This window comes from Colletes latitarsis, chromosome 10 (genome assembly GCF_051014445.1).
Source record: "Colletes latitarsis isolate SP2378_abdomen chromosome 10, iyColLati1, whole genome shotgun sequence".
Taxonomy (NCBI): Eukaryota; Metazoa; Arthropoda; class Insecta; order Hymenoptera; family Colletidae; genus Colletes; species Colletes latitarsis.
In genome coordinates, this window is record NC_135143.1 from 31,040,160 (window position 1) to 31,064,828 (window position 24,669).

Sequence of the window (24,669 nt, forward strand, 5' to 3'; positions counted from 1 at the left end):
CGAAAAACGAGGTCCTTGGGTCGCGAGACTCTTTTGGGGGCCGGTGATCGAGGCGTACTCCTTTTGGAATCGCAATTTAGTCCGATCGATGGATCCACCGCAATGAAGCCCGGGAAGAAGGGGGGTGGCGGTCGTCTTTGGAGAGCTAGAAATAATTTTCCGTGGGTTTCTCGGGGGTCCCCGAACCGATTTCCGTTCTCGCTCGTCGTGAATTTACATGCCGGCTCGGCGCGCGCGTGTTTCTCTTTTTTCTTTTTCTCCTAATCGCGACTCTAACTCGCGTCGAATCAAAGATCGCCGTTCGAGACCGCGATCGGCGACGGACTCGTCGGGTTGCTCGTGGTCGTTGTCCACTTGTTCTTGTGCGGATCCACGCCGAAACCCTCGTCGTAGTTACCCCTCGTGATGAACAACTGCTTGAAGTGCGGGATACAGTAGAGTTTACCGTTGTTTAAGGTGAACGTGTCCATCCTGTACGGGACAAGAAACAAAAAAGAAATTGCCAAGTCCTCTTATTTTGTTTGCATTCTTAAACAGACGGATCGATTGACAACGTTACCTCAGCACGCAATTGCAATGCAGACACCGGAAGCACTGTTTGTGAAAGATTTTGTTATTCGTCTCGACCTTTTCGAGGGGATACACTTTCTTTTCGCAGCTCTCGCACACGTCCGTGCAGCTCGCCTGAATCTCCTGTTTCGTCGTTTTCGGATTTGGAAGAAATCAAAAGAAATGGTAAACAAAAATTCGCCGGAATACGCGCGATGATGAGGAGAATATGACTGTGTGTGAAGGGAACCTCCAAGGCCCTCCGATAGCACTGTTTTTTAATTGGGGATTTCGGTGTACAGGATGGACGATTTAAACGACCTCTAAATGTCCTATTTAAATAGCCGTCGATGACTTTGGAATTTGGCGAAAAACGAATTTGGATGTAAAATCGATTCTACGTTTGTTCTTTTCGCGATCGATGTCTAAATTTTGAAAATATTCGTTTAAACGATCCAGCCGGTATCTTGCTGCCTACGTCCGAACGTTCGACGTTTTTTGTTTTCTTTTTCGTCAGGATGTGCCCTTTTATTTATCGTTTGCAATACGATCGTAATAAATCGTTACACGTGACAGGTAAAAGTTAAAGAACAAGAATACCATAAGTCGCTAAAAATTATACAATCCAAGACGCAAAACGAAAGTCTACGGTAAACCATGTCGGCAGAGTAGGCCGCGAATCGCGCGATCTTATAAATTAACTGCTCGCGAATATATAAATAATCTTCTCGCCAATTAACAACAAACAATCGCGGGGTTACGTTCAGCATCGTGTCGATAACAATGTTTCCTTAAAATTATTGCACTGAATTCCATCGATCGTGAAGAGGCTCTTCGTCGATTGTTTTTTTAAAATAGGAAAGAAAAAAAGAATTACACGGAACTCGTGTAGAGAATATATGTATACAATCTATACTTTTCGATCGTCGTTCTCTCTATATAATACTTAAGATTTTGATTTAAAAAAATCACTAATGCCTCTAAATCTTGCACCTCTCCGAGTTCATCGATCGGTTCGGAAAAGAAAAGATCTCGATAAACCCTGAAATTCTACCTCGTATCGTTTCTTCTCTCCGCTCTCGCCCCTTTTACAATACAATTCCCTTTGGCGTTTCAAGCAACCCTTCGTCGTACTTACGATTACCTTAGAATTAATATTTAACCATTCTCGCCCGGGACTCGGATATTCCATGATCGAAGTAAATTTCAGGGAGTGCTTCATCTCGTCCTGACGCGGTGCGTTTGTCTAAATGATTCAAGGGATCGATATATACGTCGTTCTTCTATACCAATGATAAATATATATGTATATACACATATACATATATATATATTCGTATGTATACGTATATGTATGCGTAGTGTGCGTTCGCGTTGGCAAATGGCGAAGGAATTTAATACCAATCCTCGCTCGTTTTGGGGCGATGCCGCCGCGAAGGACCCTAAACTCTACGGATTACAGCGAGGCTCCCCCGTGTGTCGTCCATCCATCGAACATTATACAAAAATTATAAAAAGCCTTATATCGTTCGTCACGATATTCGTCTCGCGGACTCGAGGCCGGTTATTCGTTTCCGTAAGGACGATGATCTCTCCAAATTTCTTTTTCCCCCCATTCGTTGGATCGTACGACAAGAAGCTCGAAAACTGCAACTGGATCGTTTTCCCTGGACCCCCTTCGCGCTCGGGAAACTCTCGTACATTTTCACGGAGCTATTTTTTGTCACTGATTCTGATAGGAACGTACCGGTGGGACCTGACGAGAACAGTCGCGAGGAACTCGACTCCGTCCCGTGGACCGTGTTTCTCTTTTCGTTTTCTGGGACGATTAGAAAATAATTTAAATCGAACACCGGCTAACAGAACTCTCCGCTTTTGCTCAGTCTCGTGTGTGCGTTACGAAGTAGGAAATTAGGGCCGAAAATCCTTCCGGGACCATTCTCTTTAGCTCCCAATGCGTACCGTAATATAAATATTCTCTTTGGTAAAGAAAAGGCGCGTTGTGTGCTGGATCGAAAGGGGTCGACAACGTCTCGTTCCTTCTACCGGCAGACGCGCGTAAAAAAGTCCTAACGTCTACCAAGCGGTAAAAAGACTCGAAAGCTCGTGGGTCCTGAGTACTCCTGGACCCTGGAGACACCGAGTCTACGATGAAATTTTCACTTATCCGGGTTTTACGATCCTCGAGGCTTCGCGACCGTGCCTCGACGATCTGGATTGGGTCTTCTCGGGGTCGTCGATCGCGTCGATACCGAGAAACTTCTCTCCGCCCGCGGTTTCGTCGCTCTGCACTCGCGGAAATAAAAATTTTTGTTCATCGCCGCGGACGACGCTCGCAGCGACTCGAGCAGACACCAGAGACAACGGAACTTTGGCACCTGTCCCGAGTTTACATAATTATTTGGCACGCTCGAGTCGCTCTGAGCCCTCGTCCGTTCGTGTTCTCGCCGTACAAACTACCCTCTCGCCCCGTATACGTATCGAAAAGTATTATAAACGTTCTCGTGTAAAAAGAGTGATTCGAAAAATCGCACTTTGCGGCCAAATGTTCGTTCGAGCAACGGACACGCCGAGCGGCCAACGGAGTACAATTTAGGCACCGATTTCTATTAGACCGCGAGCCCGTGGTGAACACGGACGAGACTTAATTATTACTGAGAGAGTTTCAATTCCATCGCTGGGACTTAACGTGTACCTACTAAACCTACATTAGTATTTTTTTGTTTTTTCACGAAGAAGTAACGCTCGACGTGTCCCAGAGCTCGACCGTCGCCTCTCGCGGTACAATAACAATATACAATCTACGCTAGATTCGCTAAAAAGAACGCTCGTTCGGAAAAGACCTTGTAAAGTAAACAGAAAAATTGTAAAAACCGCACAACGAATCGGACAACGAGGGACGTCGACCGTCGTTCCTCCGAAGCGCAATATTCCAATAGAATTCGTATCGTCCTCGTTGCATGCGTCGTTCGTCCGACTCTTCGCTCCATTTCTGATCGGGGGCCCTTTTCTATTCGCATCCCTTGGCCCTCGGATCCTCGACGTCCCGTGTCCTTTTACTGTTCGCGTCCAACAGAGAACAGAATCACTGGATCGTTGTCGCGAGTGTCCAAGCCAAGCCGGGCCAAACACGTTTCTCAGGCGTCAATCTCAAGGCGAAAATGCGAGGCAATCGGAACACACAGGACGTGGGAACAATTCACGCTTATTAGTCATGCTGTGTCTAATAGTGAGTGCTGTTACGCAGGCGGAATTGCCAATCGTGTGGCCTACGGTTTCCTATCGAAGAGGCGAGGTCCAATCTGTGTATCCTCTTTGGAACAGTTTCCAGATGGTTTCGTTTGCAAAAACTGAAACTCGCGGAGAGCACGTTCGAAGAATCGATATCGGAGATATTCGAATCGTTTTTTTTTTTTGAGTTTGTATGGAAGTTGGGATTCTTTGAACGTGCTCGAAACTCGTAGATTTGCGTGCACGCGTTCGGTACTACTAAAAAATTGGAAAAATAATAACGACGAAATACGAGTAGCAAGGAAACGGTGCAAACTTGGCGCAACAGTCCGTGAAAACACATTCCTGTTATCGCTGGTTATCACCCAGATAAATCGTGCTGTTTAGAATACACACGCGCAACGCTGTTTACGTACGCTCCTAAGAGAGAACAACATTTAGAAACTTGGAAGCGGCAAAAAAAGAAAAAAAGTAACGACATCGATTACACAACACACCATGCGAAAAATGAGCGACGCTTCGCAACTAAATACGACGAACAATGCGCAACAAAGAGAGAATCTTTAAATGTATACAGTGCTGATCGAGCTAAGTTGGGAACACGCAAAAAAGATATTCGAGTCGAAAGAGAATCGTCCTCTCGTTCTGTTTAGATTCAATACACAAATCATCTTGAATCCCGATCGAAACGAGCCTCGAGCGGATCGATCCTCTCTCGACGACTCACAACGACGAACTAAACGTAAACGAAAGGAAAAGTGTACGAGCTCCGGTCGGAGTTTGATCGTAGATTTGCGTCGGAGGATGAATGGAGATGGACGAAGTCTCTATGAAAGGGTACTCACCACGAATCGATTGACCTTGACCTTCGGTGTGCGGGGAGATTCGGTCGGTTGCGAGCCGAGGGACTCGAAGCGAGCTCTGAGACTGCTCGCCGACTCTATGCTGAGCTGGTCGCCGGTATTCTGAGCGATCTCCATCTCCGCTATGTTCTGGTTGCCCGCCGCCGACTTTCCGTCCGTCTCATCCCAGTGTTCGAATTTCGCGCACAGGGTCTTTGCGCGCGCAGCGTTCTGCGCCTGCTTCAGGAACTCATCCTCCACCTGAAACGCGCCAAATTCAATTCTCTTTTCCATTCTCGGCCTACTCGACCGCTCTAATTCCATTTCACGCAATTATTATTTATTTATTTACTCTAAATGACCCTTCTTTCTCAAGATTATTCAAAATCTTGACATCATATCTACTCTCAAATTCTCTGACAACATACATATAATTTAATATAATTTACGTAATTTCTGACCTTTTATAATGAGAATGAATAATTTACGTGAAACTTTTATATTTTTATATAGTAACAGTAGCCGCCTTGGCAAACTTAGCAACGGTGTTCCTTTGAAATTCCATACACTCTTCTAAACAGGCTATTTACATATTAATCAATGTTGATTTGCCCCAGCACATGCTTACAATTTTTATGAAACTAAAGATGTGCTGAGATTTCTTGTCACGTTCTTTACAGTCATAAACCCAAGGGGTCATCCTTCCATTAGATAAATAAATAAATAAACCTTGGCACGACGTTAATAAACGCAGCCATTAATCGAAAACAATGGTGGTCGTACGACGTATACTGACCTTATCGGAAGCTCGCACATAGTTGGGATCCCTTTCCTCGTTGCTGTCCTCGCCTTCGGACTCGTCGCCTTCCTCTTCTTCCTCCTCCTCGGAGTCCGAGGCTGTTGGTTTCGCGAATTTGTCCTCTGGAGGCGGAGTGAAACGCTTCAGAGGCTTGGGACCGTTTGGCAGCTCCGTCTTGGTAGCGTTTTTCTCCATTTGCCTGAAGATGGACAGCATCTTCCTGGCGGTGTCGCTGTGCACGAACTTGTCCACCCTGTCGTCGGCCCTGACCACGTCAGGGTCTCGGTAGATTTCACGTTCCGGAGACTCCATCTGCTGAAACCAATCGCAGACAATCACCAAACGATTAACGATAACGACGTAAATTAACCCTCTATAATCCGTATTGCATTTGGCTTCAAATTATACGATCGAGCCAAACAAATTTTAATAAACACAAACTTCCAACTGTTCGTAGCCTGGACGTTTGTTCAAATCACTTGTGTGAATGTTTAGAAACGTGGATAATGGCGGACTTGCGAGTCACGCGAGGCTATAGAGGGTTAAAATACCGTGTAACCCTTAAAAGACGGATCCTTGCGGGGATAACAATCGCAAGACGCTTATGATTGGCGTATCCGTCCTAGCGGAGATTCGCAAGGGACAATCTTAAATGCAGACACCATATAATAACCAATCAACCCACAACATTCTCTGCACAGAGTTTACGTCCACTAACTTGGGTAGAAATGATAATTTTTGTTATCAAATCCCTAATTTAATTGTTAATACAAATTTTATTCGATTAAAACTATTCTAAAACATTAATAAACAAGCGTAATTTTAACTGTTCATAAACTCTTGACCCTCTCGATTAAAAACAAGACATTACAAGATAATACAATATTAGTCCGATGGTTAATACAAATCTTTCCAATGAAAAGTGTTCTAAAACATTAATAAACAAGCGTAATTTTAATTGTTTACAGAATCTTGACCCTCTTTAAGATCAAGATAATCACAATTATTCCTACGAACGGTACAGCTGCTCCGAAGAACAGACTATTGACCGAAAAATGCTTCCCGTTAGAATTTCGGAGCTCGAGGTGTGAAATGGAAACCCGTCGTTTAAAGGTTGATGATCTCGTACAACGTAGTCGGTTAAAAAGAAAAAATACATGCAGAGTGAGCGAGCATATACAGAGTTTCCAGAGAATCGTAAAACGATCGTTTCTCGTTTAATTTGTTTCCCCAGTCAGGAATCGTGAATCCTTAACTGACGTAATTATTAGTTACGGAGAATAGTGGTGGGGGAGGATTCGAGCGGGCAGTTTAAGCATGGAAAGACCAGACGAGGCAGGAAATCGAAAGAATAGACCTTTCCACGAATCTTTGCCTGGCTGAGTCAGCTCTCGGAGCGGTTTTATATGCGCGTCTACCGTCTCCGGTGAATTTCTACCTGGAACGCGTTTTACGACGTTACCTGGCGACGAGAACGTCGACGGAATCCGTCTCAGGGGCCCAGGGAAACCGCAAACCCACGCATCTCGAGACGATCGGAGATTGATAGATTCGCCTTCGAGAGAAAGCTAATTAGTCGGAGTCGACGGCTTAGAATCTTTATTAATGACGTTTCGCCACTTTTTATTTGAAAAGAGAGGCTTCTAACCTGCCCCGGGAGGAAGATCCATTATACGCCTTTCGCCCCGTTCTCACACGCGCTCGAGACAAAGAGGACAATAGCGACGACATCGCGGTCTCTTTCCTCTCTTTCGAAACGGGAGATACGCGCGCGTCGAGTCACGAAACGCGATCGGCGTCGAGCGCACGCCATCGTTCGTGCGCTGGGAAAAAGTTACCCGCAAACCGAGAGGGACCCTTTCCACGGGTAAAAGTACGGGACACGCGCCGAAAGCAGAGAGAAAAAAGAAAGTTTTTCGCCGGCAGAGCCGATCGATTGCTTTCGTCGAAAGGAAAGCGCGCTCTGCATATGCATTCGCGCGTCGACGATATCGACGTACACCCGTCGACGGATTCGAGAAAGCTGGCAATTTCGTTGGCTCGATTACACGCCTCTCCAGACGATTGAAACCTCGACGATACCGGAACTTCAAATTCGATGGGTATCGAAGCACCGGAAGCAGTAAACGCGTTTCGAAAATGGCACGGATGCTTCGGCGGCGAGCACACTTTTGTTGCACGTTTCCAAACGGGCAAAAATGCAAAAAGAGAGAAACGGAATGGAACGGAGCACGAAAGACGAGAGTCACGGAACCATCGCGCGAACGGTTTCCACGCGTCTCGGCGTTCCTATCGCGCGAACGATTCTTCTACTCACATTTTTGTCTGAGGATCTCCGCTGGCCTTGGATCGCGAGACTGCACAGCGCGAAACGCGATCGCGAAAAATCAGAAGGAAATCGAACGATTTCGCGTAGTCGTCGCGATGGAGGCTTTTGTTCCGTAGCCCCGGCGAAGTCCGAACTGGCGGCGTGTCGGCGGTTGCTATGCCGTTCACACGAGGAGGACGCACAGCTCTTACTGTTCCCCCTCGTGAGTTACTGGGAGGGCCACGGTGGTGTGCTCAGCCGCGCCGCGCCGCTCCGCTCCGACCGGCCTGCTCTCTTCACCAATGGAAGGATGTAGGAATACTAACGGTAAAAGTATGGCTGCTGACCACTCGAGGGGGTTCAAGGACAGCCGTGGAAACGAGTGACACTGTGCGCCTCGCCAACCGTCGAGCTTTTGCGAGCTTTCCGAACCATCGACTTTTCTCTCTCTCTCTCTCCTCATCGGATCGATTATTAATTAGCGGCTGGAATTTTTTTTCTCTCCAACTACTCGCTACGGGCTCCATAAAAATCGAACATTTCGTACGGGATACTTAACAGGGTTCACTTTAAACAATTTATTATTACGAACCGGGGGTTGAAAACAATTATCGGTTCTTAAACAGCTACATTAACACTTGCGTTCGAACGCTATAATGGTGATTCAATATAAATGGGGGAAAACGTTTATTGTGAGTCGAGTTGATTTTTAGATATAAGTTCCTTTGCGGACATTGATATTGAATTAATTAAAAGGAGTAATTTGTCGACGGTTGTGCCTCGTTGGAAACAGCGATTCTTGGGTGATCATCCAAGTGCAGCATCATTGGACTGCATGCAATACAGGATAGAGGTTACCGCTCGGGGAAAAAGCTACGTATACTGTTTCTATTATTATTACTCTCTATAGGTTTTGTAATTAGGTGTTACTTGTCTGTTAATATTGCAGAGAAAAAAAATAACATTATAGTGTACGAATACGAGTTTGGGAGAGTAACTGTATAAAAATTAAATTAATTTAGAAGATAATAAAAATAGTTTGCATTTTCAAACACTGTGAGACAACGCAAAAAAGATCTTTATTATAAAATAAAATAAAATAAAATTATTGTGATGTAAACTTACGACAAAAAATAAAATTATCGATTTGTTGGTACTAAACAATTATAGATTTGGGTAGGTGGCGACGTCGTCACTGTCGGCAATGTTGGAAGTAACACACAGTACCCCCACTATCGAAATCCAATTGTTTCTCAAAAATTTGAATCAAACGTCCGGGTTACTTTATTATCGTCTACGCGCGACCGATCGAATGACTCACGAAGCACTCGAAAGTTACTTTGGCGCAACGATGGCAATCGCCGGGGAGATTCGGGGCGATAATCAGTCCGCCTCGGGTTTAATCTTCTCAATTCCAACGAGTGGTTCGAGCTTATAATAGCGCTGATGGAAATCGTGGGAGGTACTTTGCTGAATAACTATTGCGTCGATCAATTTAATGTGGGTCACGCAACGATCCGTGCAACGAAACTTAAATACAAACATCGTCCGTAATTATACTTTAATTAATATCGTCGAGGTCCACGAACCTTTAAAATCTGTGGATGAGTATTAAGGGTCAAGATCCCATGCAACAAAGTTATTAAATCGACAAATACACGAACGACACACGGCAAACCGGTTAGTTGGAGGGTTGTTAAAGTCGTTAGAATGCACTCGAGGACACTCTGGCATACGAAAAAGGGTGCGAACCTTGACTTGACCGTCGCGCGGAGGGGTAATACGGAACTTCTTCCGTTCTTTTTGCGGTTCCTTGTAGGACTCGAAGAATTTGAATTTGTTCGATATGTCCGAGGTCTCGACTTGTACCTCCTCGGTGGTGTCCGAGCTGCGCACCACGTCGTCCGAGACTTGGCGTCCCATGAATGCCTTGTTCGTACAGGTTTCAAACGATTAACGACTCGATTCTACGAATACACCCTCGCCAACGAACCGTAGAATCGAAAAATCGAGCTTATAAAAACCGGCTGTACGAATTCTGCGGACTCGTTCCTTACGGGCTACGTTCGAACAAAGATGAAACTTACGTCTCTCGCGCGTCGCGGCGTCTCCGCTGGCGTCTTAGGGTTCACGGGGGTCACGGGTCGTCCGGTCTTCGCCGCAGAGGCGTCCAGTTCCAAGAACAGCGATCTAGATTTCCTGCTGATTCCTGCAAACCGACGAATTAGTTATCAGTAGTCGCAAACGAGAGTAGAAACGCGTATGAATGGTCTGACGTTCGCTGCTATATGCAAATCCATTTCTTAGAAGCTACAATTTCTATTCCAGGATCTTCAACATACGTTTCGTAACACCCACTCAGCGATCGGTTAATTTCGTACACTTGGCACAAAGTTGCGCGTCTCGAGAAGCGAACGCGACCACTCGAGAGAACACGGCTACAATGTCCATCGTGACTCGAATACATTCTTCCTGTATGGCTAGACAAATTGGAAATTTCTGAGGATGGGAAACGCTGGTCCAGTCTCTACGCTTCAAGGTTCTTCGTGGACTTTGGTTCTAAGCTTACATTTTTGTTCGAAATGTCTCTATTCTTTGACGATACATTCGAAATCTTCTTTTAAGTGGAAATATAAAAGATATGCAAAATCATTTGTATCGATTCGTAAAATTGAGTTAGAGAATATATTATTTAATGTGTTTTCTTTTGGGAACCTTATTTTGTTTACTAGCTGAAACGATGTTTTAAGATCTGGTAGGCCTCATCGACTTCAAATTTCCAAGTGTCGCCATTTTGGGATTATTTTAACTACGTGCTCTAAGCTTGTGAAAAATCCAAACTTTACGAGTTCCTTTCTAACCATATACAGGGTGTTCAGCCACCTCTGGAAAAGATTTGAATGGGAGATTCTAGAGGCCAAAATAAAACGAGAATCAACGATACATGTTGATGTACTAAATATAATACATGTACTAAAGAAAAGAAATCTAGGACTCCTGGAATTCCAAGGAAGTTGCATGAGAAATTGTGGCCAGTTTCCAACAGTCTAGGACCAGAGTTTCGATCTCATGGCTAATTCGAGGGGTTTGGTCCAGCGGGCAAATTGTTAAAAAATGAGAAAAGAGAAAAGACACGGTCGAGAGCGCTGCCACGGGGGGTTGTCGAGCCCGTACATTGTAGCAGATTCAACGATCGCTGAATAATCTCGTCTCGAGTTGAATCCGCACGGCTAATCAGATCTAACGGTTTCTAAATATACACGACCGGCGAACGCACCTGCTGCGATCACTTCCTCGTCTGCCTTCTCCGGTTTCGGTTTACCGTCCGTCTCGTCGTCGGAGGCGGCGATGGGCTCGCCCCTTTCGAATCGTTCTTTGATGGAACGAGCGTGGGTGGCTGAGTGCTGGATCTCCTCGGCCGCGTTGATCTTCGTCACGCGCTCGCTTCCGGCGACCGCCTGCTGGTACATTTCCTTCATTTTACCCTGTTTGCCCTGCGACAGAAACCCATATCCGGTGAGCGGAAACCACTTTCTCGCGTGTTCCTTCGAAATCCGTTGTCTTCTCTACTCGCGAGGATCTTCGAATCGAGAATATCGAGCGTTGGTGAAGCTTAATCGACCCTGAGCTGTTGCAGATCCGGTACGAAACGTATTAATAATGCTCACCGGGAGCAACTATGTTACTTCATATTAAGAAGAAAATTGTTGCGCGGCACGATTCGCGTCGTTCCACAAATCGTTTCGCCGTGCACGCGTAACGCGCGTTCTTGAGAGAACGTGCGCCACATTTTCTTTCCGCGGAAACTTTTTCCGCGTCTACGTCTAATGGGCACGATGTCATTACCCCGGACTACTTCGCGAGCGATTTAGTCGTTCTACGAATTAACCGGAACCGGTGGTCTTTTCTTCTCGCGCGCGCGTGTTCGGGTTCTGTGCCGCGCGACGCATCGGTCCGCTCGAATCGGCGCCGGTTCAACGAGCCCGAGAAGGAACGTTACCATGAACAGCCGCGAACGAATCCCGGCGATCTCCTCTTTCCTGGCCTCGCGTTGCACCTCGCGTCTCCCCTGCTGGCTGGTCGACTCCCAGCGGTTCTTTATGTCGTCCATTTTGGTGAAGCTTATGGGACGCTCGCGGGTCGAGCGTTTCGCCTTCACGATCTCACTGTCCACCTCTGCAACAGAACGCGGGGGAGGAACGGCTTAGACTCGAACAACAGAACGCGAGGAGAAGAAAAGTTGGCGTTACTCGAACGAAACGTAACAGACGAAAAGAAAGAAGCTTCTTTCAATTTTACGAGGAGGGTATATTCAAAGTAGGCGATTTTATCGTTTAAAAAAATATATTTTAAGGTCAGTTTAAAATAGAATATCATATCGAAGAGTATAATTAAAAAATAAATTGAAAAAAAAAGATTCTTCGACCAGGGATTCGAACCCACGACCACGCTGTTACGAGGCAAGCACCGTATCGATTTTGCAACATTCGTTTTCGACACACGTAGTCATGTTTTATCAAATGAAGCCTCGTAATAACTTTAACTGTAAGATGTTTACCTCCAAAACCGAATATTGTTAACGACCTCTCTTTATCTCGAACAATAATTTTAAAAATAAGGAAAGTCTTGGAAAGAAAATGAATCGTTGCGCATTTTTATCAAAAGGAAGAGAGTCGTGGAGGGATTTAAATACCCCGATAGGAACGTTCGAAGAGTCGAAACATTCCCCGGTTGGCTCGCGTTAATTATCATGCGCGCAACGTAGCCGTATTCAACGTATCTTTATTCCATCGGGTAAAAGAAAAGTAATTGTACGAGGACGTTTTATCCCACACTCCCTTTGCGCCGGCAGTCAAACTTTTCAATACTCCCGGTTCCATCGAGTGGGAGGAGGTCGCAAAAAGAGCTACTTCTCTCAAGGAAGTGCTCCAGCCGTCGTTCGAACAAAAGGAATACAAAGGGGGAAAGAGGAGAATACTCGAAACACGAACAGCGCCGGATTCCGATTTGAATTAAATGTTTCTCTGTTCCTCACCCTCCGACTCCTCGATTTCCTCCTCCTCCTCGCTCTCGCTCGACTCCTCGTAAGGGATTCCATTCAGCGACTCGTCCGCCACTCCGATATCCATGCCTTTGGCCTGGAATCTGGACAAAAAGACGCGCAAAGTAGTCGTAAACATTCGTACGAATATCTACGGGCAACTCGGGGAAACACACAGCGGTCGCGTCGATGCTTTCGCGCGTTATGATCGAAACACGTCGCGCAAAGAAAACCGCTGATCGCGTTCGAACGCCGCGTCGCGCGTCCTCTCGCAATCGCTACAACGATTCTACCGCTCCGGCGAGTTCATTTTTCACTCCACTGTTCTATATTAGCCAGCCTTGCCTTGCACATTTTCGAGTGACACGGCAACTTCTGTCGGCGGCATTTGATCGCGTTACTTCACCATCTTCTGCCTTTAATGCGTTTCGTTTGCCTCGCTGTCCGGGATGGAATGCGATTTACGGTATAAGAAGCACGTATTATTACGATGTTACGTTCAGCGATGGATTCGAACCTTCCGCGAAAAACAAAACTCTTTCCCTGTTTTGTAACTGCTGTACAGTAATGATTCTTGAAATAAACGACAGAGGTGAAATTCGACTGTATTTATTGAAAAGATCCTCCCTCAGTTCGAAAGGGCAGAAACGTTTAACTTACGAATCATTAGACAACGTTACGAGACTCTCAGAATAGCTGAAACGAGAGCTTAATGTAGTATTTGCAAGTAAATTATTTACGTTTTGCGTCTCGAATGTCGTCGCGATAAACTGTAGCGCTTGTCTTGTTGGCCCTTTTACGGCGAAAGAAAGGATCGGCGACGCGGCGATCGACGCTACCGAGAAAAGCGTCGGCCTAAAGCCAACACAGAGTCCTCGTTGTGTCCAATTCGTGGAAACGAATCTGTGTCACGGCTGAGAACCATCTCCTCGATCCGACGAACGACGTGTCTGTACATGGTCGCGAAAGATCGAGGAGAGAGTGAGGCCAGTACCGATTCGATCGCGATCAGGTGACGCGAGACCGTCCGAAACGCGATTACTCACTTGGCGAGTTTGCTGAGGATGCTGGGTGACCTCTTCACCGCGATCTGCGACGGCGACCTTTCGATCTCGTTCGCCTCCGCGCCAGCCTTTTCGAATACTTGGAACCGGGACTTGACGTTCAGGCTCGACAGTTCTGCGAGACCCAGGTCCGGTTTGTCGGAGGCTGCAACGAACATCGGAGAACGTTTTCGTTGGATAGAATTCACGACTTTTTGCGTAAACGCGCAACAAACACACACAACGACAGGCAACGCGACCAGATTCCACTTTCGTCGATCTTCGACAAAGTTAATCGGGGGCCAGTCAGGCTTAATTTTTATTTTTTCCACGCTACGCCCCCTCCCTCCCACCGAAATGTACCTTTGCTCGTTTTAAAAAACAGAATCTCTACTTTCCAAAATTCTCTAACTCTTGACAAATTTTTTTCGCGACTAGTTTTAGAATTTGTTTCGAAGGGAGAAGCCTCCCTCTTTCAACGACGCCTCAAAAGCTGATGTACGATTTTTTTGTTCACGTAGAAACACAATATGAAAAACGCTCGTCCCCTTTGAAAACGGAGCGGTAGAATTTTAGGCGATCCTGCGTGAGCTTTTCAAAGGTCCTGTCGAGTTTTGGTGCTCGTGCTGGCATTATAACCCTCCTCGCATCTACGATTTCTCCCCGATCGATCGTCCAAACTGGTCCCGTCGGTTTTAAATTGGACGGTGACGTTCGGAGCGATCAATACCGAACAATCTGCGAATAGCACCGCGGTTTCAGAATGCATCCTAGGTTCGAGCGGAAAATCTTGGCCGTTCAAGGTCGCTTCCCCCACCACGAGCCGTGCCAGGCACGACCCTCTACTCCCACGCCCAACGGCAGTTCGCCTTCCTATTTAAGAGACAGGAAACCCCTGCTCGGTCTTTCTGTCTTTCAAATACCGTGGGGCGAAGCGTAATCTCTGTTGCAACTGGGTAAACTGCGGATGCGAAACTGTCACAGCCGCGTATTAATGGCAATTCATGCAGTTACGAATTCTCTACGACTACCACGACACGTTGCAATCTTCGTACGATTAATCGAAGAAACGAATCGAACAAGTTTCGAGGTTAAAAATCAAAAGGGCGTGAATGGTATTAGAGGCGTAGTTTGCAAACTGTTAGAAAACGGTTAGAAGCCACTCTCGAGCGACGGTTTTACCAAATTTTTCACACTCTGTCAGACTTTACCTCTGACCACATCGGGCGGCAGCTCTTTCGGCTCGTTCTCCCTAATGATCAGCTCCGGCTTTCGAGGTCGCACTACGGAGTTCAGAAGACGTCTCTTTGTCGCATTAACGATCTCTCTGCTGATTCGCGTGTAATTACAGAGGGGAGGGGGACGGCCAGAGGGGCAGTAATTTCAGTGACTACAACAAAAGGGGTCCGACGCGGAATATACGAGCGTTTATTTCACCCGCTCGTCCGACACGGCAATCGGATTTCCTTCGACGAGGGTCCCCGTCCTTCGATTCTTCCTTCCACTACATACGCTGGACCAGAAACTCGAGAAACTATCCATCGTTTTTTGGAACTAATTTAATTCAGAACTGTGGTGCATGTGCATCTAAGCCAAGCCTTGTCTCTATTTTTTTTTGTAATTTAAACATGAAAGCAAATAAGTATATTTTAATAATTTTTCGCACGTTTATTAGGTCGTGTTCCATTTTTGGCAAAAGTTTTTAAATCGATTTCTATAGAAATTCTTATAATTTTTGTTTAAATCATTAAAATTGGAAACTTCCACACCATCGTCGATCCAGGCGACAAAAGACGACGACTTTTATTTCTTTTTTTTCTCAAACTACTGTGCTCGGCTTATAAAGTACGTTTCGATGAAGGTATGCACAGGCAATGTCCGCGAAATCCAGCGTTAAAAAGGAAAGTGGTCTTGGAGGCTGGTTAATGTTTAAAGTCCCGGTGGAATGCGAGGATTAAGACACGTTCCCGACCTTACTTGCGCAGGAGCGATCTCGTGCGACGGTTGTTTACGTTCGCGCGGCTGATTCAAAGCCGGAACGAGGGAAAAGGATAAAAAGGAGTGAGCGTTTCGGTGGAAACGGCGGATCCGCGTTTCGAATCGCGTACTCCCGGGGCGGCGGATATCAAAGCGACCGGAAAGATTCGCAGATTAGACCCGGAGGCTGGCTATTTTAAGGCGAGTTCCGCCTACGTACGCCGCGAGATCGTAGCCGCGCACCGTGTGATCGACTTACCAGGCTGGTCGGACTCTTCAACCGGTTTCGGTTGGAAGAGCTCCTTGAAGTGTGGCTTACAGTAAAGCGTGCTCTCGTGGCTCTCGTAATTGTCGACGTTAAGCTGCTTGCTACACTGGACGCACCGGAAGCAATTCTTGTGCCAGACCAGACCCTCGGCCTTTGTCTGTTCCATTTGGAAGACGACCTTGCCGCAACTCCGGCAGTTTGGATTCGTATCGCCATTCTGTGCCACCTGCTGTCAAATTCGATTATTCCTTTCTTCCCTTCTCCACCATCGTCCAACTATACTAAATTTACTCGAAAGAGGAATCGTTCCTTCAGCCATGTTTACGAGAATCATAAAAAGAAGCGATTTTACGAGCCACTTTCGTAACAGGTTCCAAATATACTTGAAAATTAAAAAAATTGAGTTTGAAACTGAGAGGCAGTTTGCAGGTTCTCCGCGGCTGAAGGGTTTTTAGCCAATTTCTAAGTATCTCGAGGAGCGCTTACGGCGTTCAGCTGCTGTTGAACTTTGCCCGCGTCGATCGAGCGCACGTGGAGGACCGTCTTCTTGCTCAGAGCGTCGAATTTATTGAAGCTCGACTTCTGTAAACACAAACGGCGGAGGCGTCAAGCGGGAAGAGCTCGAGAAAATCCGGGGAGACTTTAGTCGTCGGGGGGAGAAAAACGCGGAGGATTCGCGGTGTTTCGATCTAGCCTCAAGCTTGTTCAGCGTGAGCGTAAAAGCGTGTCCCTTTGCATCGAGGGTAAACAAGATAAATATTGCGTTTCTTCTTAAACGTCTACACGTCGACGCGGACGTCCGAGTTGAGTCGCGGGTCGGTGGGGTAACAAAAGGCTATCTCGTGCGAGAATTGGGTGCACGAAGATTCCCAAAAACAGAACAGAAGAGGTAAACGGAGTGGCCTGAAAATTTGTCCAAACGGTCACTAGTACGTTTCTCGAAAAATTCTGAAACTTTGGGGACATACAAATATGTAATTCAATTAAAAAGCAATATACATCTGCAAAAAAAGCCAAGTCACGGAAAAATAGATACTATTGTACGATTCAACTTTTCCCTCTATAGTCTTCCCACACCCCCAAAATTTCAATCTTCTCTTTTTCTTGGCGGAGGATCGTCCCTCGCGAGTGACTTATGAACGATAGCGTAGGTTCGAACGAATCGAGACCATGAATCTCGACTTGCTTTCGCGTGTTAGTATCGATACCAAACGAAAACATCGAATGCAATCGTATATTAGCGTATTATGGAAGCGGTTTTCGGGAACGAACAGATGCAAAGGTTGCAAGGCGAAAGCGACCAAGGTAGAATAAAGCTGAGCAGATATAGAAAGCTCGGTTAGGAATCGACCGTATCGTGGTTATCTCTTCCAGGGGGGGGGCTTACCTCGAACCTCGGCCGATCCGTGTCCTTACCCTCGCTCGTTAAGTTTGCCAAACTACAGTAGGAAGCCCTCTGTCCCGAGGAGGTCGGTTTCGTAATTTTCGGTTAATGTTTCATGCACGGCCAGGGAGGGCACACCAAACAAAAAAGAAAGAAACAGCACGGGCTGTGGGTTAGTGTCGCGAGCGAATGTATTCCGAAGCGTTTTGCACCTTCGTTCTCGTGTGTCGGAGGATCCAGCGGTTGGCAAGTTGCGAAATTCGCCTCGGATCGACGCCCGTTTCTCTTTCGCGAATTTCTAGCTGCCGCTCGAGCTGAAAATTACTCGATCCGGCCGCGAAACGTCTTGGTTTCGTTCGAGTTTCCAACGAATTAACTTCTTATCTAACGTTACAATCCCATACGCCGCTCTCTGCACGCCAGTGTTTTTCAAAATGACTCGATTCGATATCCACATTAATGGACTAATTGTTTGCAGGCAGATTTTATCGTTACGCTCCTTGAAGATCCTTCAGGCTCACTTGCACTTTTATTTCGAGGCACTACGTATCTGTATCTTTTGACTTTTGGAATGTATCTCTTGAGTAATGTGCAATGCGATGGACTAATAAATTTTGTAAATTTTTTTGGACATCAATTTTCTGTTTTCTTAGGAGGCGGCAGTTCCAATGATCTGAAAACCACTGTGGCCTCGCGACCCGACTCGAGAGCCTCGAGCCAAATAGGTCGCGTCGGGCACCGGGCGTTAATTCGAAAGAATTTCGCGACGACGAAAGGGTCGTTAATAAAGAAATCGCGCCGACGCAATGGCATCAGCCGAGGATACACCGACACTTGCCAATTGTCCCGATACGAATCTCGCCAACCGCTGCATCGCCCCACAGAGAGAGAAGAAGAAAAGAGGACGAAGGAGTTAGAACGAGATGGGAGAACATTCGGAGACAGCTGGAATATTGTTTCCCGCGGGCGAGCTTTTCGCTCGAAACGCGCTCCCGTTCGTTTTGGGCGCGATCCAGCCGGCGCTTTTTTTCGCCTCGCGAGTCACGGGTGCCTCGAGACGACCGTTCCTCGATCGCGAATCGAAATTCAGAGGTTCGTTGACCCCTTCGAACGAGAAACCGATTCCTCCGACGATTCACCGCGGCCGAGAAATTATGTCACACGACGCGAAATCCGTAACCGGATAACCGATAAACGACGGATACGCGGCGAAAAAACTCGCAAGACCTCGATTCTTGGTCGTCACCGGCTACAAAGTGGGGCAAATGAGCAGTAGGTTATTATCAAAGCCGGCCCTCCCTTAAATGGAGAGACAGCATTCATGGCGTGACGGCGACCGACTCAAGAGCAAAACGCGCCTCTCGAACGAGCGTACTCGAGCGAATCGCTCACGTGCACGCTCGGGATTCGCGTCAGAATCGATCCTTTGCCGTCGAATCTTTGCCTTGGCTGTTATCGTTTCGAAATCGAGTCGAATCTCGGGCAAAAAGTGCCTCGGAACCGAGAAAGAAACCGTCTGAACTTTATTCTAGGTATGTACAATCACTGGCACTCGTATTCGTATATTATAGCGGTGATGATTATAAATAGGGGAAAAAATTGTTTCTTGAAGTTGGTACGAGTCCATGTTTTCCATACACTGAAATATTTAAGGGTCTATATTAGGATAAAAACTTGTCGATGGTCGTGCCTTGTTGGATACATTGGCTTTCGTTCGATTATCGAAGTGCAGCTGCATTGCATTAGATCTGTTATTGTCGCGTTTGGACGGATGCACGTCGCCTGGATCGTGGTCCAGCGAATCTGTCGCTAATGGTTCCTAGCCGTCTCCGATGTGTTACCCAGCAGGTTCACGAAAGGTACTTACGAGGGCCTTGACCGACACCCCGGTGAAGACGAGCGCGTCTTTGGTGAACTTGGAGTAACCCTTCTCGCATAATCGCAGATCACCCAGCGACCTTGCTTTCTATGATCGTCGAGAGCGTCAACGGGAACTCAGATTAGCGGTAAGTTGCGGACAGTTACGCGGAGTGGCGAGCTTTGTGAAATCTTCCCCGTTCCCGTCGATACACATTTCCCGCGATACTCGAGGCAAAAATCGCTCGTGAATACACACTCCCGAGAACGTCAACGATCGAATCCCCGGGCGAAGGCCACAAAGCTCGTACTCGTCGCGCGATTAGTATGCTGTTACGATAATCAGGATTAAATTATTTGTCCGTCGTCCGGTTAATCCTAACGCGAAGCGAACGAAGGAACCTCCGTAGTCCGGAGCTCATGCAATAATAACTGTTAATAGGACTGTCATTCCTGTCGTACACGGCACATCGGATGCTGAGCAATATGCTACGAACGAACACCAATTACATTCGAGGCTGTCCCGAACGAATTGAATCGATTCAACGACTGTTTAAATCGAAACGTCCGAGAGACGCTGGTTACAGGCGTTAATAAAAATCTAAACGATTCTCGGGTCTGTTATTCAGCGGACTTGCTCTCGAACTAAAAAAAAATGGACCGTTTTTATCGGCTCTCGTGCTCGTTAACTGCTCGTTTCTCGAAATCCCGAATCATCTTTTCGAATTAGCGATACCGCTCGTCGCGCATGGTTCGCGCTCGTTCGTTCCGTTACGAGGCGGACGAACCGAACGAGACCATTCGAGGAAGAGCAAAGCCACGCTAATCCATCGAGTCGATCGCGCGACTACGAAACTAACGATCGAGAAAACCGTGGAGCGCGATACGAACGATGATGACGTGATATACAAACCTCCTCGGTCTCCATCGTGTGATTGGTTTTCCCGTACGCCGTCTGATCGCCGTCGCTCATGCTCGAGATGTCGCCAAAGCTACGACACTGTTAGTGACAACAAAATACAACTGACAAAAGTGTATCGACAGCCATCGAAGCGGTTTTGTCTCGTCAGCCGGGGCGTATCGAGCGCCTCTCGCCAATAAAAATAAAAAGAAAAATGTTTATATCCAGTAAAAGAAAAAACTTAAGCGTATCGTACGACGCGATACACGTCGATGCACGACGGAGTGGTAAGCGAAGAATCTTTGAATTCTTGTTTGCGTTACTTACCAACTGCTTGATCGACACGCCGGTTGCAATCTTTTCCTTCATAGATCGATCCTGCTCGTGTCGAGTCGCCTCCGATACGTATGTCTGTGTCTGCATGCACAAAATACAACGCACAAAGCTAATCACATGCGAATGGGACGTACGAAGGTGTCACAAACTCTACTTGCGTTCTTTCGTCGAACGTGGTCAACGTCTACGATCGTAGCTGAGTGAGTCTCGATCGCGACCATTCGGGATAAACGATCCGACGTTGCACGTTTGGCAGTTCGTTCGAGCAAACGTTTAAACTTTCTCGTATTCGGAATTATTAACCCAGTAAATTTTACTTGGATATGTTATTGTAATGTAACAAAAATGGAAACGAGTTGTAAGCGAGCGTTTTTTGTTTAAATACGTATACTAGTATGTGTAGGTGACTTTATTGTAACGTAAGTTATGTTACACAAAACGGCCACGATTGGTAAGGGGTTAAATCTAATTAGAAGTCGATTCAACCAACGACCAAACGTACAATTTATACAAGCCCCATTTTTATCCATAAACGAATCATCTAGATTCTGGATCATCTTCCAAGATAAGATGCAATAAATTAAAGTAACTCTGGTCTCTAAGAAACTATGAATTGAAATACGAGATTGTTTCTAAATAAATATGGGTACAGAGACATCGATTACGCATGCAATTACGAATAAAATGTAACGAGGGTTAGTGAGTACTCTAAATGCAGTCTCTAATAGAAGGGTCGATCGCGAATACGTACTCTGGAGGCAAGGGAGGAACATTAAACGAGCGTTTTAGTATGTACACGGTGGTTTGAAAGATATTCGAGCGGTTTCTCGTTGTACCCTCGTAAGTTCGATCTCTATCGATCGTCGAGGAAATCGCGATCGTTTCGGTGTGAATCTCGCGCTTTCTCGCCCCGACGATTAAACGAGTAACGTAAGAGAAAATAAAATACAAACGAATTCCTCGCACGCGACTCGAATTCCTCGGTCGGTTGCGCGAGAGAACGCAAACGGGACACGCGAGCCGCTTCGACGTCGCGACGTCCTAACGAAGAACGACGCGAATCGAATTCGATCATGGACAATTTGCGCCTGGATTCCCGTACGAGCGAAAATTGCAGCCACTTTGCGCGTCTCGCGTGGAAATTTCTTTGGCGTCGCGAGAAATACTTGGTTCTACCTCGGCCGTCTTCGTTCCCGGGACCGATTCGCTCCTCTTCGGAGATTCGAACTTACCAGAGACTTGACGTTCACGTTCGACAGATCGTCCTCGTTCGAGAAATCGTGCGTTTCTGGATGCATTTGCCGGGAACCGGTGTGCATGCTCGGCTCTCGCAAGTTAGAGTTCTAGCAAAACAGAGAAACACGCGCACACTGTACATGCGACCGATTACGTTGCGTTCAACGGTTGTTAAAAAGTTGTTAAAAGATCGTCCGGGGTACGCTGGCGCTCTTCTTTCGGGCATTCCGACCGTTTCGCGAACCGTTTCTGCTGAGATCATCGACGATCGCTGGCTTCCGGTACCGATTCGTTCCAGTCAACGACTTCCTCGTCGATTCCTGACCACAGGGTGCATGAAAATATTTCGTCAAAAACCACGGTATTAGCCATGACCGTGATCTTCGAGGTGAAATTGTTGAAAATTTGTTAAAATTGTATTATTTTAGTATTTAAAATTCGATCGAAACGTTGACTATTTTTCGGGAGATTCATTTTACTTTGAAAATCATATTCATGGACGATTATGCAAGTTTTTTTAACAGATATCCACCGATGTAAAGGTGTAGGCTACGCCTATGACGCCCAGGAAGAAACATTTTTATTTTAACCCTGTACGGAGAGAAACTCAAAGACTTTCTCGCGCACGAGGATCGAGGGGGTTGGATTACCCGGAAGACTCGTAGGGAAAGGTTGTTCCGGAGGATACTTTCCGCGAGAAAAATTCCCAGACGCGTCGGAATGCCCAAAAGTTCCGACTCTTTTGTACGCGCGGTCGATTCCCCGCGAAACGATTACAGGTAAAACGCGTAAAAGTCGGTAGAAATCTCGTTTCGTTTCTGTTGGAGCGTCAATTAAAGTGAAAATCCCGTGGAAACTATCGCGGAGGAATCGACGCTGCATGCAAACAAGAATTCGCGTACGAGCTTCGGATTTTCGTCGTTCGACGATCGTTCGTAATGGCGGTGGATGCTCCGAGTGCTAATTAACACGATATAACGGTTCATGCACACCGTATTTATACCCACGCTGCGTTTCCTGTCTCTCGTAGGGTTCTCGATCTCGATTCGATCGTCTTTGGCGCTCGACATCTGCTGCTGCCGTGTTTCCTCGTCTCTCTTTGATCCGCTCCCACGAAACAACGCGAGAAATCCCGGGTATCCTGGTCGCTCGCGACACGTATCTCTACCCTGTAGAAAATTAACGAACGCGCCTCGACGCTCGTTCACTTACCACGGAAATGTTCTCCTTCTCGAGCTCGCTTTTCTTGCTCTTCTTGGTCTTCTTTGTACGCGGGGTAAGGTTCGGCGAGGCATCGTTCCCGGCGACGCCCTCGATCTTCTTCTTCTTCGTCTTGGTTCCACCCTTCGCGCTCGACGAGGTGACCACGGACGCCGTCGTTGTGATCGTCTCCTCGCGGCTCTCACTCTGCGTTAAAAACAATTAAAAACATGTATTTTTTATACCTTCGCCACACCTCAACAATTCCTCCCTAGCAAATCGGTCGAGATACCCAACTGTCTTCTCAGACGATTTTATTACTCCCTCAAAACCCTACTATTTTTCTCTTTTTCTTAATGCAACATTTACTTTACAATCTTCAATGTTTAACCCCCAGACGCACGATTTTATTCCAAATAGTTTTTAACTTTGGTCACGAAAAAGAGAGACTGGATAACGAGTAGCCTCATGATTGTGAAACTTGACACCAAGAACTTGTTTATTTAACGAATAAAGTGTAAGAAGAGAATAACGTAAAGAAAAGAGAATGAAATTTCAACGATTGACTGTAAACACGTCCAATAAAAACGATTTAAAAGAGATTAACGACTAATCGAAGAAACGAATGGTTTTACCTTCGACGAAAGAACCAAAGTCCTTCCGACGACCGCAAGAACGCGTGGCGATAGTTGATTTAAAGTAAAATTAAAGACCGGTGACGGTCGAACGATTTTCCTAACGACGTCCCGTGGATTTCCACGGCCCAGGACGGAGATACGCATCCGGAGGGAGGAGCATCTTCTCGAAAGTTGCGAAAGATCGAAGGTAGAATCGCTAATAGCAGCGATCTGGCGACGTCGAGCCTGGAACGAAGGATTCGACCTCCTTCGGCGCGTTTTTCTCTCATCGGCGAACGCGGCTGTCGAATCGTGTTCTTCTTGTACGCGACGATAAGCGGATTTCCCATCGAGGAGCGAATTTTTTCGCGGTCGTTTGTTAAACGAAGGCTGACGAGCGGCCTACTATTTTGCATATCGCGAAGGTGACACTGGAGCGTCCGGTGTAATTGCATAGTCTCTAAAGTAAATCGAAAACAACCTGCGTGTGCTTCGAAAGTGGATCTACGGATCTCGATCACCCGTTAAAACGAGGTCAAAATGGGGAGGGAGGGGAAACATCAATAGAATCGATTCATCGTCGAGCGAAGCCCATTTATGGCTGACTCCTCCGAGTCATGGCTGTGGGATTGTAAAAATTCCTTTCTACGAAGCATAGTTATCGTTTAGTAATTCCGGTCGCGTTCGTCCACGGATTAGGTTAAAGGATGCTTTCGTTCGGAATCGATCGGTCACTTTCCTCGACTAATGCGCGCGCGTGCTGCATCGCAATCAATGAGCACAACTCGTCGAGAAAGAGAGTGAGTGTCGTGCATTCCATTTCCACGCGTTAATAAGGTATTAATGAACGGATAGATACGTATCGTGCCGTCGACCGATCGCCGCGCTTAACGACCGAATCGCGTTTACCGTGAACTCAGCTGCCCAGACCTGCGTTACTCTATTAGATAACAATGCATTTCTGAATCATCGTTGCAAAAAACATCATACGAAATTGAGTGTTACGAACGCGAAAGCTTCCATGGAGCACAGAATTTATTGCTCTACATAATTGCATAACGATCGATTGCCAGGCTCTAT

At 46.5% G+C, this 24,669-nt stretch overlaps 1 protein-coding gene across 14 annotated transcripts in view; it reads right to left on the reverse strand.

Moving 5' to 3' along the window:
• Positions 1-239: 239 nt before the first annotated feature.
• Positions 240-24,669, reverse strand: part of LOC143346861 (uncharacterized) — a 33,052-nt gene continuing 8,622 nt past the window's right edge. Inside the window, exons 2-20 of one of the 14 annotated variants that reach the window (XM_076775414.1) lie at positions 22,985-23,179; positions 21,769-21,879; positions 20,528-20,617; positions 20,213-20,299; positions 19,310-19,408; positions 17,446-17,514; positions 16,545-16,640; positions 16,050-16,284; positions 15,025-15,096; positions 13,817-13,979; positions 12,765-12,874; positions 11,730-11,905; positions 11,007-11,223; positions 9,817-9,938; positions 9,482-9,658; positions 5,419-5,733; positions 4,626-4,883; positions 560-693; positions 240-471 (exon numbers count right to left, since the gene is read on the reverse strand). In XM_076775414.1, coding sequence (XP_076631529.1) covers positions 288-471; positions 560-693; positions 4,626-4,883; positions 5,419-5,733; positions 9,482-9,658; positions 9,817-9,938; positions 11,007-11,223; positions 11,730-11,905; positions 12,765-12,874; positions 13,817-13,979; positions 15,025-15,096; positions 16,050-16,284; positions 16,545-16,640; positions 17,446-17,514; positions 19,310-19,408; positions 20,213-20,299; positions 20,528-20,617; positions 21,769-21,879; positions 22,985-23,179 — 2,910 coding nt within the window. In that variant the 3' untranslated portion in view covers positions 240-287. Of the gene's footprint in view, positions 472-559; positions 694-4,625; positions 4,884-5,418; positions 5,737-9,481; positions 9,659-9,816; positions 9,939-11,006; positions 11,224-11,729; positions 11,906-12,764; positions 12,875-13,816; positions 13,980-15,024; positions 15,097-16,049; positions 16,288-16,544; positions 16,641-17,445; positions 17,515-19,309; positions 19,409-20,212; positions 20,300-20,527; positions 20,618-21,768; positions 21,880-22,984; positions 23,180-24,669 lie in introns of all 14 variants that reach the window. The other 13 variants (XM_076775415.1, XM_076775417.1, XM_076775421.1 and 10 more) reach the window with 13 other exon arrangements.